General features: G+C 34.3%; 2 protein-coding genes across 3 annotated transcripts; one reads left to right on the top strand and one right to left on the bottom strand.

The window, feature by feature from the left end:
- Window positions 1-1,744: 1,744 nt before the first annotated feature.
- Window positions 1,745-13,450, bottom strand: LOC132697300 (RNA-binding protein 39). Its single transcript, XM_060662671.1, has 8 exons — window positions 13,272-13,450; window positions 13,145-13,202; window positions 10,832-10,890; window positions 8,961-9,191; window positions 6,061-6,427; window positions 5,723-5,989; window positions 4,448-4,800; window positions 1,745-2,186 (listed from the first exon to the last, which is right to left on the bottom strand). The coding sequence occupies exons 1-8, from the start codon at window positions 13,274-13,276 to the stop codon at window positions 1,898-1,900; spliced, it is 1,629 nt and encodes a 542-aa protein (XP_060518654.1). The 5' UTR covers window positions 13,277-13,450; the 3' UTR covers window positions 1,745-1,897.
- Window positions 13,451-14,161: 711 nt separating this feature from the next.
- Window positions 14,162-19,193, top strand: LOC132696300 (kelch-like protein diablo). 2 transcript variants are annotated; one of them, XM_060661047.1, is made up of 9 exons: window positions 14,162-14,456; window positions 14,521-14,884; window positions 14,939-15,517; window positions 16,195-16,396; window positions 16,459-16,602; window positions 16,655-16,795; window positions 16,852-17,053; window positions 18,599-18,819; window positions 18,879-19,193. In XM_060661047.1, exons 2-8 carry the CDS (start codon window positions 14,596-14,598, stop codon window positions 18,788-18,790), a joined length of 1,749 nt encoding a protein of 582 aa, XP_060517030.1. In that variant the 5' UTR covers window positions 14,162-14,456; window positions 14,521-14,595; the 3' UTR covers window positions 18,791-18,819; window positions 18,879-19,193. The 2 variants fall into 2 exon arrangements, with proteins under 2 accessions (XP_060517030.1, XP_060517029.1); XM_060661046.1 differs by having other exon boundaries at window positions 18,870-19,193.
- The last annotated feature ends 190 nt before the right edge of the window (window positions 19,194-19,383 follow it).

The raw sequence follows: 19,383 nt of genomic DNA, 5'->3' as shown, positions 1-19,383 counted from the left end.
ATGATCGGTCCTTTATTACAATCGAGTACACTAAATAATTAAACGCTAATTACAACCAAATCGGATTTAACTCAAAACAAGAAAAAATATGTGTAACTCTACGAAGTAATATTGTTCAGAACATAAACTTTTAACGTAACCATTGGTAAATAATAAAAGTAATATGACTTTTTTTAAAATTTAGTACTATTTTAGAGAGACAAAAGTGAAAATAAAAATACAAATTCTAGTGACAATTTTTAATGTAGCTTTGCAGATTTTAGTTACCCAGAATAACACGAAATTGTGAATTAGAAAACACTAACGTTTAAAATCAAACGGTTTAGTCTCGTAAAACCCTTTATATCTGATCTTTTTTTTTAATGATTCAGACTGTTTAAACATAAAAAAAACTTAGTTTTTCTATTTATGAGAAAAAAAAAGAAACTGCAGCACACGAATTTAGACAAATGTTGTTCACAAAAACCTATTGCCTAAAATTAGATGCAGATGTATTGGCTATTATATCATTTTTTCAAAATGAAATAGTGGACACTATTTTAATGTTTTAAAAAATATTAGGGTATACAAAGGATGATTTACGTTTACTATCCAATTAGAAGTTCTGGAGAACTAGTTTCTTTTTGAAATTTGGTATTTGGTCAGAGTGTGTAAAATAATATTTAGGCACATACTACACATTGACAACTTAACTTGAAACAGACAAATTTCAAATAGAACACCATATATATTACAACGGTGCGCAAAATTCTGAATAACTTTTATTTATTTCCCTCATTTCGAAAAAAAAAACATTTACCTAGCAGAAAAACGCTACTTTAGTAAGGCTTAATATCCAATACACGACTTTCATGGCAAGTCATACCGGATGTCCAAAAAATTAACATTTCTGAAAAAAATTTAGTTTCAGACAAGAAGTTCAATTATTTATCTACAAAATCTCCATACATGTTTCTACACCCATCTAAAATACTACTCGTCCGGCATTTTCCATTTTTTGAGTCGTTAGATAAATCTTGAAATTGAAATAGAAAATTAGGTAGATGCATCAAAATCCTACTACTTACTAGTAGTTATGGTGGTGGTGAAGAGGAACGATACAACAATGTAAACTTGAAAATAGTTTATTAAATTTCTCATTCTTGCGTCTAAACAGCGTGGGTGCAACTTTCAAAAATGTGATGGATAAAACCCAAAAGGAAAACTACTCCTTTGTATTCCATTTAATCCTTCCGCAGTTATAAATTTCCCTGTTCTTTCGAATATACCATATATAAACACAGCCTGTGATTAATTTAATGCTACGCTTTAGGACATAATTGCTTAACTTCCGCCGATATCGCTGTTGCTTTTTATTTAATAATTCCTTTGTCGGTTTTATAGCAAATAAAATAAAATACTTACCCGTCACGTCACTGACTCGCCTCTACAATATAGCGAGCACATACTTCACACTGTCATTAGGACATCAAAAATCCAGTACAGTGCAGACTAAAGTGAATGTGGTACCCCCAGCAGATCCCGATACTTTTTGACAATAACAAAGGCATTTAGGTGTAGAGAATATAGGTACTAGATAATATGGTGGTCGCACATCTCAAAAATGCTACGCCTAAACTCAAACCTGGCCAAGCGAAGCTAAATGTCAGCCGCAATGTTTGGTATTATTTGGTTTGGCATTATTTCCTCCAATGCCTACCAGCTCTACCGAAAAACTTCAATCTGGTACTAAATAACACCCAACCATTTATTATCATTTATTCATTAATCAATTTGATAATCAATATACGGAAAACATAACAAATCTAAATGTTTCATCTTGAAGTCTACACAATTCCAATATCATCCAAGATAAAAGTGAAAAATACTTTGTACAACCAAAAAAAAAAACTGATAATTATTTTCTAGTGGATGGTAGTAGCAGCTGCGTCGTAGTCATAGCATCAGGGAACAGGGAGTGATAATTTAGCAATGGTACGTACGCGGCTGTAATCACTCTCCCAGCGAACCACCGACCGTGTAAGGAATTCACTGACGCGACTGCCGTTGCAATCGATGGACATTTCACGTATACGTTTCCTTGAGGTGATCCTTTATCGACGTAAACGTGCAACACACCCCCGTGTTTATTGCATTCTTCGATTACGTCGTCCCGCACTTCCACGTCCCAATTTGAGTTGCTTTCCCTGAAACGCAGTAATTCATGAATACTTTTTGTTCGACGACTGTAAGGAGCGACGTCGGCGTTTCCGGCAAATTGTTTCAGGAAAATGTTTCAGGGAACATACATTTTTCAAATTTTTAAAATATTTTTGTAAAATTTTAAAAAATAAATGTGCATTGCAATATATTTCTCCTTCAATTGCAGCAAGTAAGTCACCCTTACCATGCGGAAATTAAATTTTGTAATAATGTGAACCCTAACGAAATTTAATAGGGCAGAAAAAAATTAAGATTGTTTTAATTAAGCGGTTATACTGTAATATTTGAAATTATGTCAGGGATAGGTCAGTAGCATAGGATTTGTTTGTAGTTTGATCGTTACTAATATTATTGCTTTTCGTGTGGTATATAGTGTGAAGAAATGAAATCGGCACTAATGCTAACCTTTTAATTGTTGAAATTAAGAGGTCATTTAAATTGGTTAACTTGTAGTATTTTTTCCGCTGACTTACTCCAATTATTTCCAAAAATTTACTTGTTTTATTGGTACACTTTATAAGCTGCATATTTATCAACAAATCGTCCACATGAAAGGTTTTTTTTTTCTAAAACCAAAAATAAAGCCATTATGAGCCTAGTTCACCTTCGCCATAAAATTTAAAATAACCATGTGGGGTAAATTAAATTGGTGGCATTATTAATGGTTCAAATTATTGTCAACGTGTTCGAATATGAGATATGTTACTGCAATCTGAAGATATTGATTCAAAATTATTACAACGAATTTTTCTTAATTTTTTTAATGAATTCTATTTAATGTAACATTTATTAAATTATTTCAATTATTAAATTGAGCTGATTATGTGTTATTTTATATTTTACTATACATGGGTATACTTGGATGTTATTTAATATATTGGGCAAAAAGTTTTAACAACGACACAAATTTCTTTGAGCCCGAACGATGCGCAGTAAAACTTACTTTTTTTACGATCATTAGTTTTGGATAAATTTTTGCAAAACATTAATATATTGACTAAGTAACATGTTGAATGCAGAGCACATGCAGGACCATTATAACTGACAAACGTCGAAATACCATCACTGTTTAAAATCTACCGAAAACATCCTATCACTCCAGCCCCTAACTAAAGTATAGGAAATCGTCGAAGTTGCTGGCAACATTGTTTAATGGCACTGCGCATGTCCAATCAGGGCACAATTTATGCGCTTTAAAAAGATAAAAAAAAATTATTACAGTAGATGATCAAACGGAGTTGCAGCAAACATAACCTCACTTTTGGCATCCCGACTGCCGGGATGGGGGGTCCCTCCGGCTGCGACAGTCTTCCGGGTGGGGTTCGCCCGCGCGGGCCGTTCGGTCCAAGAGCTAATCTAAAAAAAATGATTCGCCAGCGCGTGGCCACCGATGGGCACCTCCGGTTTCGTTAACACAGGACGGTCGACGCGAGCACCTCGTGCGGGCCTACGTCACCCAGCCGCGTTCCACGCCCACACACGCGGTGATTTTGGACCAACACTTCGTTGCCGAAAGAAACGTGTTATTCATCGACGCGTTGGTAATATCATTTTTAACAATTTGCCGCTGGTTTCGTTAACAAATAACGGTAGATGAGAGCGCGCACCTCGTGCACCCCCCCCCCCCCACACAACACAGTTAGTACGGCCAAGACCACACACGAAAACGGACACGCAAAAGGGTTAGTCATTTTTAGGTTAGGTCGGCGGGAAGGTCCGCGGGGAAAACCGAAAACCCCTGCAAGCACCCCGTTCCTTTGTACGGCCACGCACCGGACGCAAAAGGGCTAGTCATTTTTTAGGTTAGCTCGGGTACCCATCAGCCCGCGGGGGGCAAAGCACCGCCCGCAGCCGGAGGGGCCCCCACCCATGCAGGAGGGATGCCAAAAGTGAGGTTATGTCTACTGCAGCTTCTTTTGATCACCTACTGATGACGTTGAAAATGCTCTTAATATGCGTAATTAATAAATAATTTAGATGTCAGTCTACAAAAAAAATTCTTTGAAATCATGCGTCGCTGTGAAAATTTACACTTACACTTACGTAAATATAACAAAATGTTACGAAAAAGAAAAAAAAATCATTTTACAATTTCCAGTCCAACAACTGCAGACTAGATGATCGATTTTTTATTAATTGATTGATCTATTTTATATTAAGATTTCATAAAAGAGCAATTACCAAATTAATCGATTGCTGTTACTGTTACAAGAGAAAAAACTAGAAGGAATATAGTAAAACTTACGAGCTGGGATCAAACATGTTGCTCAACATGAAACACTGTGTGGCGATGGGAGGGGTAGTGTTGGTTTGAACTTGTGGCACCACCGGTTGGCCCGTTGCCATGCTTAAAGCATTGGCGGCGGCGGCGGGCACTTGCATGCCCGCTCCTTCAGCCAATTTAAACATTAGCTGAAGCCGTCCCGTCGCTCCCAAGTCGATACCAGAGCGATCGAGTTCGTCAGAATCTAAAAGCGACGGGCCCTGACTTTGTAGATCAATCCGTTCCGTCACGTTTCCTACTTTCATTGGCCGCCCTGCCAACTCAAAGCCGTTTAATTGTTCCAGTGCCTTTTTGGCGTCGTCACAGTTCCGGAACTGAAATGGTTAACCTTAATTAATTAATAAATCCAAATATAAACTTATGTCAAGTACTTATTGTATCTACAGTTTTTAGTATAGGTATAAAGTGACGGCATGAGAACACAATTTGCCATCTTGTCACATTAGTATAAAGTGCGGTTCTTAGTTCGGTACATATAGAGAGCCCCCTTGTTGACATTACTTGATAAGCAAGATGAACATGCAATTACGCCAATTAGCACCAATTTATAATTTTAAGAAAATAAATCTCGTTTGATATTACTATTATGATCCAAATAGCCTTACATTGAACTTTTTTTTTACTTTAAACTTTAAATTTAAGAAATTTTTAATTTTTAAATAACATCTTGCAATTGTAGAATGTTGTCTATCACTATTAATAATATGTAATTTATAATAAATTTTTACCCATTTATGATGTCACCCATCACCCTTAAAGGAATACCCGAATACGATAAATTTATAAATATGTTTATAAATTTCATTGTATTTTTAGAATTATTTCGCTCATTAACTGGTCAATTGACAAAAAAAAATTGACCGGTCAATTCCACAACCCTATCAAAAAGCAAAGGTATTTTTTCGGTCACCATAATAATTATAAACTAAATAGTGCAAAATCATTGTAGCTTGAGAAAACTTTTTATTTTGTATCTTACACAAAAATTACTTCTGAGAATGAAAAAATCACAAACAATGCGTAAATACAAATATGAATATTTCAAAACATGTGATCAAAATATCAAATCTGTAAGTAGGTTGACGTGTTTTATTTTTAAAAATTTCTATCCAAAGCGAATGCTTCTGTTTGCTTGTTAGAGTGAATCGATCAAATTTAATATACAAGATTTTATAAAATTTGACTTCTGAAATATAATTTTAATGACAATATGAGTATCCACAGAGGAAAACTTACTGTTATGAATCCATATCCTTTAGACCGGCCAGTTTCAGGATCCATAATTAATTGAATATTTTCAATTTTCCCAAATGGCTCAAAAATTCCTCTAAGCATATCCTCAGTGATATTGAAGTGCAGAGATCCAACGTAAAGCCTCATAGGCCCAGTCATACCTTTAGGCATTAGATTTGGCATGGAATTTCCCATTCTGTTCTTCTCCGCTTGAGTATGCTGAACTATAATGGGCACCCCCAACAACTTCTGACCTGAGAGACCGAGTGCCTAAAATAATAAATGATTCTTTAAAAATATAAACATCAAAAGAGCAAACATAAAATTGACTCAAAACTTACCAGTGCCACGCTTTCAGGATCTTTAAACTCAATATAAGCAATGCCTTTAAACCGTCTTGTTTTATTGCACACTATCATTCGGACATCCCTTACTTTCCCTACTGAACTGAAAAATTCCTCCAGATCACGGGCCCTAATTCTTTGGGACAGTTGCATGCAGAACACTGTTCTTGCATCTCTCTCCTCGGGGCTAAGCTCTTCCAGCGGCGATTGACTTCGCAAGCCTAGAGGAGAACGTGAACGAATCGATCGAGATGCAAACGGTTTAGCAACAGGTGATGGAGGAGACCTTTTACGATCCCGGCTACGTGTTCTGTCTTTGCTTCGACTTTTTCTGTCCCTGCTGCTACGTCTCCTTACTTTCTCCCTTTAGGAAACAAAAAAGGTTAGCGAATCAGTAAATTTTATAATTAATCAAAATTCATGCATTGTAGATTTACTTAAAAATAAAACTACAAATATTTTTAGAAACATAAATCTTTACAAGATGATTAAATTTTTGTCTAATAAAAGAACATCAATTATTTATTTTGATTAAAATGACAAAATTTTTTGAAGTCAAAATTTTACTTCATTCATTTCTGTAAAATTAGTAAGTAAATATTATGAATTAACAAATGATGAAAATTGTGTTTAGAAAGCAAATTGAGAATAAAATGGAAAATAAAGAAAAATAATTTGCATTTGGCAGTGGTCTAGAGGGCTCATGTGGATCATCACTAAACACAGTTTTTGGGACTACTAGCTAATTCTAATTAGCCATTATTTAAAAAAAGTGCAAAATAAAACCAAAGCAAAATATTTATTCAAATAAACAATGTTAATTGGTATAAAATATAGTTAAATAAAAACAGGAGGAATAAAAATCGAAATCGAATCGAAAATTTCCAGATTGGATAATTCAAATTTCATGATTTTTGGATAGTTTCGTTGAGTTTTTCGGGACAATATCTACATTCCCCGAAAATAAATGTTCAACTTTTCCCAAATTGGACCGATCTCGTAACTCTTACCGTTTTGGAGATCCGCCGTACATCACTACCTATGGACACACTATGCAAAACAGTAAAAACCGTCATATGATTAAATTTTATAATTGCTCAATTATGTAGAAATTATAAATAAATGCAACACTACAGCGTGATGCGAAAACAACTGGCATGACATCCCATACTAATTTAACCTTAGGTAGATCGCATAAAAAGCATATACATAATTCACTTTACTTGTACCTTGTGAAGTGTTGGCAAAGTTTGTATGATCTGTTCATAGATATAAGAAAGTCACCAATTGCTTTTGAATGGGATTATTAGTACCTAAATTTTAAATTCAGGTAAAATTGTGGTCCGTAATAGAAAATAATTTTATACCTACCTGTGTTTAATATTCTTTGGTTTGGTATACTACTTAGTTTAAGTTTATTAGTAATCATTCTTATTTCGTGTGTAATACAGCGTGTGTTGAATTGTGTGCGAATTATGCAAAATATGTGCGAGTCTAGTGGATCTCAGGAGATGCTCCCGCCCAAATGTAGAAAACACTATTCTATTGAGACTAAGGAAGTTATGAACAATGTTTATTTGACTCTCATTGAACGTGGTGACAGCAAGCAAGCATCTTTAGAAGAAACGGCCACATTGACCAAAATTCCAACATCAACTGTATGGAAAATTGTGAATAATCCCATTTCAGCGAGGAAAAAAGGCAGCGATGCGATTTTCTCGAGTGTAGATGAAAGTGATCAAGATATAATACGGCGTAAAATTTACCAGTTATACGAGGAACAAAGCGTGCCTACATTAGATATCTTAATTAGGAGGCTTGAAAAAGATGACACCGGTGTTAAATGTGGCAGAACTACCTTATGGAAGGGTATTCAACACATGGGTTTTAGATTTAAAAAAATTGACAAACGGCAAGTTTTAATGGAATCTTTTAGAATTCCGAAATGGCGACTGGAATGTCTAAAAAAATTAGGATTTATAGAGAACAACAAAGGCCAATTATTTACTTGGATGAAACCTGGTTCGACACTTATGATACAACGGAGAAGGGTTGGGCTGACTCAACTGATAAGTGTAAAACAAACGCGCCATCAAAAAGAGTTAAAAGAATAAGTATTTTGCATGTTGGCTCTAAAGATGGTTGGATTCCAAATGGACTTTCTCTGTCTGCAAAAAAATATTAAAGATTCTTCTCTGGATTACCATGAAGACACCACCGCTGATTTATTTGAAAGTTGGTTTAAAAACAAACTAGTTCCAAACATTCCTCCTAATAGCGTCAATGTAATGGACAATGCAAATTATCACAGTAGAGTTGACTAAAACCCCTTTCTCATGTAACACAGAAGCAACATTCCAAAGCTACATGTATAATAACGACATTTATTTTCACGAAGATTATACCAAAAAGCAATTAATTGAGATTCTATAAAGTTTGAACCTACAAAAGGAATACGTCTGTGATAATTATGCAAAAAATCTAGGGCATACAGTTTTAAGGCTTCCTCCACCTTACCACTGTATATTTAATCCCACTTAACATGTTTGGCACCAACTGAAATCTGCTATTCGTCGGAACAATGTTTTTCCCCGTGTTAACTCCAATGTACTCAAACTTATAGAAACCGAAGTTTTTAACATAACAGAACATATAGAAAACAAGAGAACAATCGTATATCCATATTGCAAATAATATAGAACAAATAATAATTAGAACAGGCGATGATAGCGATTTCTAAGCAAAGTACGGACATGTTCGGCCATATTTCATTCTTACAGCTTGCCCTTATATCTATCAACAGACTTTACCAAAAATTTAAGGGCCTGAGGATGTAAATACCCAACGCAAATTAACGCTGAAGCTAAAAAGTAATTAGTAGTGAATTCAATGTTTACCTCTCTTTGCGATCGCGCGAGTGACTTCTTCCTCTGGATCTAGATCTTCGGCGCTCTTTACCTTTTGATCTTGACCGTCTATCTCTCGATTTGGACCTGCGACGGTCACGCGACCGTTTACGGTCGCGACTACGACTCCTTCGTTTGTCATCCCTGTCCTTATCCGACTTGCGCCGATCTTTAGATCGGCTCCTGCTTCGCTTAGGAGTTTTACTACGGCTTCTGCGTTTGCTGTAATTGAACAATTGTAAAATACAAAACAACTGTAAATAAACTCAAACTAAAAAATATTTCCGTTAGAAAATGCTAATTTGCAATTTGCAAATACGAATTTATCAGTCGCAAGATACTTCAAAGATGTCGAAGGTATTTCAACTTTTTAATTCTTTTCAATAAAATGATTCAAAATAAGTCATCTACATATTTGTGGAATTCATTTAGCACTGCGCCATTCGAAAAGTGAAAAGAACAATTTTTTGTCATTTTTAGCCCTTTCAATGAAAAAACATATGTAACAATATGTAACAGCACAAACTTAAAATTTTTGAACAAACCTATGATAAATGAGTTCTGGACGATTCGCAGGTCTTCAAAAAATGTACAATTTTATTTAACAATTCACCGACTTGTTGCTTAAACAAAGAAATCTAAAAAATTAAATAAATCGTTCAAAAATAGCCGACAGCATTTTGATCTCACCTTGGTCAGGCGATGGGGATGAGGAAAAATTCGTTCATTTACTTTCTGTTTGCATTAGCAGGGACAAGATGATTTATTAGTGCTTGAAAGTACCATATATTTCAGGAACTAATGGTCGCAATAGTAAACGTAGAAAACAGTTGATAGTGAAAATGTTATGCAAATTTTAATTTATTTCTATAGACAGAAGGAGTAAACACAATTTAGCATTATGCATTCTTCTAGCAAAAGTTTGTATCTTGTACATAATCTCTTTTCATGTTGAAACAAATAGTAGTAAAAATTTTTAAGTGCTAAATAGTGCTTTTCTACACTTAGTTTTCCAAATTCCATTAAGCTCTTATTTCTTCAACAAAAAATATTACTGAGCGAGTATATTTCCTTAGCATAATTTTCCATATCCCTATCAATTACGATCTCTAGCGGTACATTAAGAGTTTCCCATCGTGGATTTTCTTTACAGGATTTTTCCCAAAGTCCTACGACTATGTAGTTCCCAAAATGTATTTCGGCGATACTACTACATCCATAATACTCGTGGTTGTGCCTTGCAGTGCCGCTGACTTAGTTTTTTTCATAATTACACTACTTCTTTCCGCTTTTTGTAGTAATAGTGTTAAATATACACAAATAAATAATAAATGTCCCTTTAATATTTATTTACTTAGGATAGAACACAGGCAAGGGGATCACTGGTTTTAAGCTATTCATTGACACTGGAAATAGAATCTCTTAGATTTTGACAATTAGAAATCAATGCTCAATTAAAGTCATTTACTATTCAAACCCGTTAAAACAACTGTGGGAAAAAATTAAGACATGTTGCCTTTGATATGTTTAGGTTGGTTTGGTGCATGAATGTTTCATGTGACAAAGTTAGAACGCAATTTGTATTACACAATGCATCTTGTAATCGTTTGTTTACAATTTTATTTTAGTACTTTAAATTTCAAATTGTTGGGGATTTTAGATATTCTCAAAATGCATATTGCTGTCAATTCTTAACAACTTTTCAATAAACTCGGAGTAGCTTTTTTTGACTTGCTTATAGATGATGCTACTGTTATTCACAGCTCAAAAATTAATTAGCAATAGGTATTTAGTAATAATAATTGTTTTTCGTTAATTTTTTTGAATTTAATATATTCATTATTAACTGAGACACAACTTACTCTGAACTCCGATGCTTCCCTGATTCACCATTTTCCTTGGTCCTGCCATTGTACTCGTCCTATGAACAGCAAGAAGACCATGCAGAAGGTGGTGAAAAACAAAACAGCATTAAATAATGAAAAATCGATTTTTAATTAGTAAATCAATTAAAAATATAAAATTTCGATGCCCAAGTTTGGTGTGGAAGTTTCTGGCTTAAACAGTTTGAGACGTGTCTAGCCCTGACTAGACTTACCGTCGTGACGCCATTACAAAGGAACAATGCTGCAATACTTCACCCAAGAATACTTCTGAAAAAATAGACCTACATAAGACTACTATTACTCCTGAATTATTAACATATTAATATTGACCAAAATTGGGAGCCAGTTTTTTTCATCTAATCCAGGACAATGACAAGTAGTTTAAAAATGTTTATACTCTAAAAAGTACATCTGCAACTAAAGTTCCAAGATCGAAAACAATTTAATTTATCTTTGAAATAATATTTGAACAGGCTCTAGGGTGCCTTCGCGCCCAGAAACTGGCTCGAAAATCCTTGTCATTCCCTTAATCTGTTATGCTAAAAAATTTTAACATTAAGCTTTTTGTTTGGAATTTAGTTCAATAACATCCTAACCATTACTACTTTCATACAAAAAAAAAACAATTTCGCTACACTAGATTCACTGAATAGTATATGCAGCAATGTGTCGCTTGACCAAATTAAAAAATATAAACCGCTTTTCATGGCCCATCTGTTAGACTGCTTTCTTTACTTTAAAATGTTGCTAGTAAGGGTGATAAAATAAACTAACCAAAGCAATTCAGGATATTTTAAATTGGAAATTAACCCAGTTTTAATTATTTGGCAAATATGGCAACATATTTTTATTTTACAAACAAACTCAAGTGCCTAGATTTAAAAATTTGTTAATTGCGGTCAATTTACCCTGGAACATTTCTGTTCAGTACATTACACTTAACGTCAACAAAATTAAAATGATGAACTTTTTACTCCTGAAGAATCCTCAGTAAAGGCACCTTACTGTTTGGAACTCAACTGAAGTCGAAGGATCCTGTCCATTTCATGTAACATCCTATGATGAGAAAATAATCTTCAGCCAATAATATTTAACAATCCAAATCGAAATATTTTTAAGATATAAATTAAATATAAATAAAAATATCTCAAAAATTACTCAAATATTAACAAAAAATTAATGTAATTATGTACCTGGATATAGGGTGGGAGCTGATAGCCCAATTAAAATGTAAGCTCAGATTTCTAAAATATAAAATTAGACTTTTATGTAGAAAACATATAAGAACAGGGCATAATTTAAATAAGCAAAAGTGGCAAAATCAAAGAATGTGCCCTTTTGCTTTTTGCTATTGATTGGCGGTGTAACTAACTATATTTCTTTCATGGATACATTAGAGAAGTTAGATGATTTGTATCAAGACTTGAAGGCAAAAGAAATATTAAAAAATGTAAGTTCTGTTATAAATTTTAAAGAATTTTATCAAAAACTTGTCTTTTCAAGTGTGAGACAAAAATGCACCTTGAATGTTTTGAAGATAACTAAGCCAAAACATAATACAATAAAAGTATAATACCTTAAAAGATCCAGTGATCATCGCTTATTTTTAATATGTTCAGCCAACTTTGCTACCATAGTTGCAATAAATAATAATTTAATGTAAATAAGCAAGTTTTTTTTCTAAAGGAAAAATAAAGCGGGATCCTTTTTTAAATATCTTTGGAGAAAAAAATAAATTTATTTTTAAAATAACCAAAGCTGAAAGCAAAACTTGCCTGTATTACCAGATACACTAATTTTTACGAGTATGAAGCGTACCCGGTATACAATGGAAAAATGTAGGACACCTCCAAATACACCAAAATTCATAAAGTGAGATGCCATAGTACTATATCCGTTTCGGAGCTTAAGGTACACGATAGATTTTTGGGTACAGATAGCACGTGTGGTGGCAATATTGAATTAAATTATAGTTACTTCTTACCCTAGTACAAAAATAAGTAACGGATATGGAATTTTCTGGGAAAATGAGCAAAGCAAAGAAACAATAAAATGTAACTAATAACTGAATACGTTACTTCAACAAAATTTAATAAAACAGAAGTCCGCAAGACGATGCAGAACTCCGTTTCAATTAAATTTTAAAAAACCTAAACATGTCATTTGAGTGCAATTATACGTCACAACTATTAGACATTTCGAAAGAAATATAGGTAGCTATTAAATCACATCTGGGCAGAAATCAACCGTAGCACGAATGAATAATTTCAAATACTAATAAGTACATACCGATTTCTTATAAGGGGCTTCCAACATAGCTTCCACATCTAATTCTTCCGCCATGTTTCTGAAAATGGATATCAATCAATTTGACAGTGGTACTTCATACTTATATTTTACGGTTGTTGTTACATACCTCATGCAAAGAGCACACGTAAAAGCACGAAATTATGGGAAATGTAAATCCCCAGTCAACTAAGCTTATCTGTATAAGGTATTTTTCTGCTTAAGCACACTTCCGCACTACGAAAAAATGCTTCGCTCCCATAGAATTGCTCCTACCGTAACAAAATCACAATAGTGCTTGATGGTGTTGGTAATCACCACAGAATAAAAAAAGTATTCTATATTCTATGGTTTTCTATCTCTAGAGAGGAAAGCGGTTAACGGTTAAGGTGCACTGAAATGTTATGGATTTCAACCTTATGGCTATTAGATAATATAGTGGCCCAACTTTGGTAAAAAGTGATGCCCCGCAGGCAGCATGAATATTTTCCTAGAAAAGATAATGATTTTCCGCATATACCTCCATAATTCAGTAATTCCTATACACTTAACCCGTTTGTTTGCAACATTTAACATTTTCACAGCCATGGACATTGCGGTTTATGTGAATGTGTTTGTCCGGAATAGTTGAGGCTCTTTTTTTTGTTAGTGTAGTACTCCGTGGTTGATTATAACTAATAGTCGACAGCTAGAGGTGAAAGTGACGTGACAAAAAATAAAAAACTAACATCACATTCACAAGAACATTGCAATTAGCAATATTGTCCTGTAATATAAATTAGATAAAAATTTGCCCACCTACTAAATACGTAAACTGCAGGAGACCAATTCTCCTTTCATGCGATATTTATTGCATGGAGACTCAAAATAACGGCATCAAGATGCTAAACTGTTATCCTCCTATGCAAGAAAAATCACCGTTGTAACTCTCCTTTCCGCCTACGCATCCTGGAGTAATACACACTAACCAGATAAATTATATATCTATGATTGCCGATGTCAATATTGTCAAGCTGTCAATGTCAAATTCCGTATTATTTGTTTAGACAGAAAATACCTAAAACGATTTACCACATAACGTAAATATTGATAGCAACTTACTAATATTCGATATTAGATAGCTTTATGACAACCATGTTGATGTTTATGATAAAAGTGTAAAGTTATTTCGTGATTTATTTAGCAAATATTTCCTTCCTAGGCTTATTAACTAATTAGAACATACAGTATTCAAAAGATTGTCTTTTTGTGTTTGGATATCTTTGAAAAGCGTGAATACTAGTCTTTTCTCATAGTGTTTTCAAACAACGTAAAGGTACGCTTTGCTGTGTTTATACTATTTTGAAGAGGATTTAATTTTGGAAACAATTTTATTATAGATAGACTCAGTTTGGGGTTGGGCGTCACCGCCCTTAAGATTGCAGCTCACCTCCCAGTTGAGGGGTTCTTATAGAATGGGTGAAATGTCTGGTGGTGATCGTCCTCCATCTCCAGCCCGTCTGTCTCACACTTCTGATAAACATCCCAAAAATACTCTTACAGAGTTAAATCTTTTACGAAGGCACAGAGAATTGTGTGATGTTGTACTAAATGTTGGAGGAAGGAAGATTTTTGCACATAGAGTAATTCTCAGCGCTTGTAGTCCATACTTTCGGGCTATGTTTACTGGAGAGCTTGCCGAATCAAGACAAACTGAAGTCACAATTAGGGATATTGATGAACTTGCTATGGATTTACTTATTGGTGTGTTATTTTTTTTTTATTTGTCTAATAAATGGAATGCATTTTTTTTTTTAGATTTTTGTTACACTTCACACATAGTAGTTGAGGAATCAAATGTTCAGATGTTGCTTCCAGCAGCATGCTTGCTTCAATTAACTGAAATACAAGATATCTGCTGTGAGTTTTTAAAAAGGCAGTTAGATCCTTCAAATTGTCTTGGTATACGCGCCTTTGCTGATACCCATTCATGCAGAGAATTGTTAAGAATAGCAGATAAATTCACTCAACACAACTTTCAAGATGTTATGGAATCTGAAGAATTTTTATTACTGCCTGTAGGACAGCTGATAGATATAATTGCTAGTGATGAGCTAAATGTCAGGACTGAAGAACAAGTTTTTAATGCAGTCATGTCTTGGGTGAAATATAATGTGTCCGAACGGCGTCAGCATTTGCCATCTGTTCTTCAACATGTTAGACTCCCTTTACTAAGTCCAAAATTTTTGGTGGGAACTGTTGGATCGGATTTGCTAGTGCGTTCTGATGAGTCTTGCAGAGATTTAGTAGATGAAGCCAAGAATTATTTGTTGCTACCTCAAGAAAGACCTTTAATGCAAGGTCCACGAACAAGGCCTAGAAAACCAACACGTAGAGGTGATGAATTTTTTGCATTCGTATTGGGAACTTTCATACTTTCTTCGAAAAGTTTTATGCAGTAACTACTATGGATTAGTTATTCAAATGTATTATTACTTTATCAAAAATTGCTGACCTGATATATCTTAAATACAAAACAGTACACATTAAAAAATATTTTCTGAGTACAGCGAAATCTTAAAAACAATAACATCTTAAAGTCAATTAAAGGCAAATTTTATTTTATTTTGTTGTTTACTATTTTGCTTATGTGAATCTTATTTTATATTGGGCCATTGGCCCTTGATAAATAAATAAATCTGCAGATGAATGTTATTTGCACCAAAGTTGAAAAAAAAATTGAAATATTTTAAACAAGGTGTCTAAATCAGCCAGGTTTTTAATGGAATTGTAGTCAACCTAATGGCAGGTAGTAAGCAGTAGTAGTTAAAGTATTATAAAATTTGTTCTTGAACTCAAGTTGGGCATTCCTATCCATCTATATTTTTGTAGGTTTAATAATAATTATTTGGTTTTGGGAATTTTTAATTCTACTTACTTTTGGTTGGAATTATTTTGATTTAAATAATGCTTCAATTCTAAAATGCAACGAATAATTACCAATTAAATGTATATTCTTTAAAGTTAATTAATTTTAAGAATGCAGAGTAGATTGATTAAACGGGTATATCTAGGCGAGGTATTATTTGCGGTTGGTGGTTGGTGCAGCGGTGATGCTATTGCATCAGTAGAAAAATTTGATCCCCAAACAATGGAATGGAAAATGGTGGCCCCAATGAGCAAGAGGAGATGTGGTGTGGGTGTGGCTGTTCTAAATGATCTGCTTTATGCTGTGGGAGGTCATGATGGTCAAAGTTATCTCAACAGCATAGAGAGGTACCTAGGTTTTTTTTGAAAAACAAAAAAAGATTTTAAATTTTTAAATGTGTTTGCCATAGATATGATCCTCAAACTGATCAGTGGTCGTGTGATGTGGCTCCAACAACATCATGCCGTACTAGCGTAGGTGTAGCAGTTTTGGATCACTTACTTTATGCGGTTGGCGGACAAGATGGTGTTCAGTGCTTAAATCACGTTGAGAGGTGAGAAATGATGCAATTTTGTAGTAATAGAAATTTTAAACTAAGCTTGTAGATATGACCCAAAGGAAAATAAATGGACGAAGGTAGCCCCAATGACAACTCGACGTCTTGGAGTTGCTGTGGTTGTTCTGGGTGGATATTTATATGCAATTGGAGGCTCTGATGGACAATCGCCTCTGAATACTGTTGAGAGGTGAGTGCTTCAGATTTTGGTTTATACATTTTCAATTTTGTATGTATTTGTTGAAGGTATGATCCTCGTCATAATAAATGGTCACTAGTTAGCCCTATGTCAACAAGAAGGAAACACTTAGGCTGTGCTGTATTTAATAATTTAATTTATGCGGTTGGTGGTAGAGATGATTGCATGGAATTGAGTAGCGCGGAAAGATATAACCCACATACAAATACGTGGAGTCCCATTGTTGCAATGACTTCAAGAAGAAGTGGGGTAAGCATAAAAACTTTGCTTTCAATATTGTTTTGTGTTCTGTGTAATAAGAAATGAGAATTAACAACTATTTAGAAAAATACAGACAATTTAAATAGTATATTATGTAACAAATATGGTAAACGGCATTTGAGTTAGGAGCTGATGGGATCAATAAATGAGTGGTTCAAACAGTTCCATACCATATTTATTCTAGGATCTTAGTTTTCGGGTACATTTTTGCAAGTAACAATACATTCACTCAGAAAAAATTCGATTGCACCCAAACCTGTGCTGTAATACGGTGGAAATGTCTAAAGTGGCTCAGATCTGAGGAAAACAAAACTGGCGTGATAAAATGTCTTCCCAGATCCGTGTGCGTCGGCTGCTTATAAATCAAACTTCCTGACTTTTCGCCAATCATCCTGTTGCCTTCTTGAGGGCCAAACTGAAACTGGCTTGCATTGTACTCAGGACCTGCCTATATATTGTTTGAGGGGGGCGGAGCTAAATGAAGGGGCACGAACATTGTCTCGGATGACTGATTCCCATATTGGTGAAAAGTAAAGATTTGATTCGCCGTCCAGATTGTTTTGGTTGCTTATAGATTTCTATAGATTCTCGTTGGTAAAACATTTGATTACATGCAAGAATTCCAGTTTTATCGAATAAGATTTGATGACTTATTTCATGATTGTGTTTGGAAACTGCTTATGAGTTTGTCTTAAGGCTCTTTCATGTTCTTTGAGCCTAGTTAAGATTTTCGTCCATAACAAAATACAATTCACCACTACCTTCCACAATGAATCCCAAAGCAAACCCACATTGGCCATTGTTGTGCTTCCTTGCATTCAAAGCATCACTGACTACATATCAAAAGTTCTTAAGAAATATAACATCAAAACCAGATTTACCAAAAATATCTCAACATCTTCGATCCATCAAAGACAAAATTCCGTTTGAGATACCACGAGTTTACAAAATTCTATGCATATGGGGCGAAGAATACATTGGAGAAATCTGACAAAAAATATTAACTAGACTCAAAGAACATGAAACAGTTTTAGGACTATGAATAAACTCATCAGCATTTGCCGAACACAATCACGAAACCGATCATCAAATCTTATTAGGTAAAACTGCATGTAATCAATTTTTCCACCAACGAAAAATCCGCGAATCTATAGAAATCTATAAGCAACAATATTAACCGCGACTTAGGTCTTTATCTTCCACCTTAATGGGAATCAGTCATCCGAGACAATGTTCATGCCCCTCCGTTAGCTCCGCCCCCCTGAAACAATACAGAGTAGAATGCGAGCCAGTTTCAATTAAGCTATGAACAAGGCAACAGGATGAATGACTTTTGGTAGTTTCTTTGACAGAAAAATTCTTTTTTCTACCGCCTTTTGTGCTCCGCTCGTACCGCTGCTGACTTAAATGTACTCACCACACTTGTTGCGCAATATACTATTCCACAACTTTTCACAAACATGTTTGCTTCTATTGTCGCCATACAGACTTGAGTCAAAACTTCGGTAAAAAATAGTCAACATTACATTTCAGGTAGGATTGGCGGTTGTTAATGGCCAATTATATGCAGTCGGTGGTTTTGATGGCAGTGCATACCTAAAGACTATAGAATTTTACGATACTGAGCAAAATCAATGGCGTTTATGTGGCTCAATGAACTACAGGAGATTAGGCGGTGGTGTAGGTGTGATGAGAGCACCACAAACTGAAAATCGAATATGGTAGTAGGAGATACTGCGAATTTTAAGAACTAAGTAGGTTTTTAATACGGCAGATCATAAATTTCTATGAAAATTAATTTTAGTTGCTATAGGTTCTGCAGTGAGAGTTCGCCAAAACTTATGATTTCATGTGGAAGTTGCGCTATCATATATAATTTGACTGCACAAGATATTAAATACAATTATGTGATTTTGAGTTGCAAAGCTTAAGTCGCTTTTCGGATGCAGTAAAATATTCATTGCTTACTGTGGACTAAATAAAAGTGAGAAATGATTGTACCTACTTAAGATGTGGTGACATCGATCTTAAATTTTAAATTACTGTATAATTAGAATGTTGCAGATGTATAAAATGTTTAAATTATTAACAGAGTCTTATAATCGAAATATTTACATTTTATTTTATTTTTGTCAAGTATAACATTAATAAAATATTAAAACATTTTTTGATTTTTTTTAATCTACTGGAAGACAATCACACTGACCATGGGTTCTTCAGCAAAAAAACTAAGAATTAAGTGCAAAGAAAAATTTAGTCAATTTAAAATACCATTTTCCAGCATTATAGAAACCTCTAGAATTCTAGATTTTTATGGT

Source organism: Cylas formicarius, unplaced genomic scaffold (assembly GCF_029955315.1).
Source record: "Cylas formicarius isolate icCylForm1 unplaced genomic scaffold, icCylForm1.1 PGA_scaffold_1__22_contigs__length_36826433, whole genome shotgun sequence".
Lineage (NCBI taxonomy): Eukaryota > Metazoa > Arthropoda > Insecta > Coleoptera > Brentidae > Cylas > Cylas formicarius.
The sequence above is the reverse complement of the archived record's forward strand: the minus strand, read 5'-3'. Positions and strand labels throughout refer to the sequence as shown.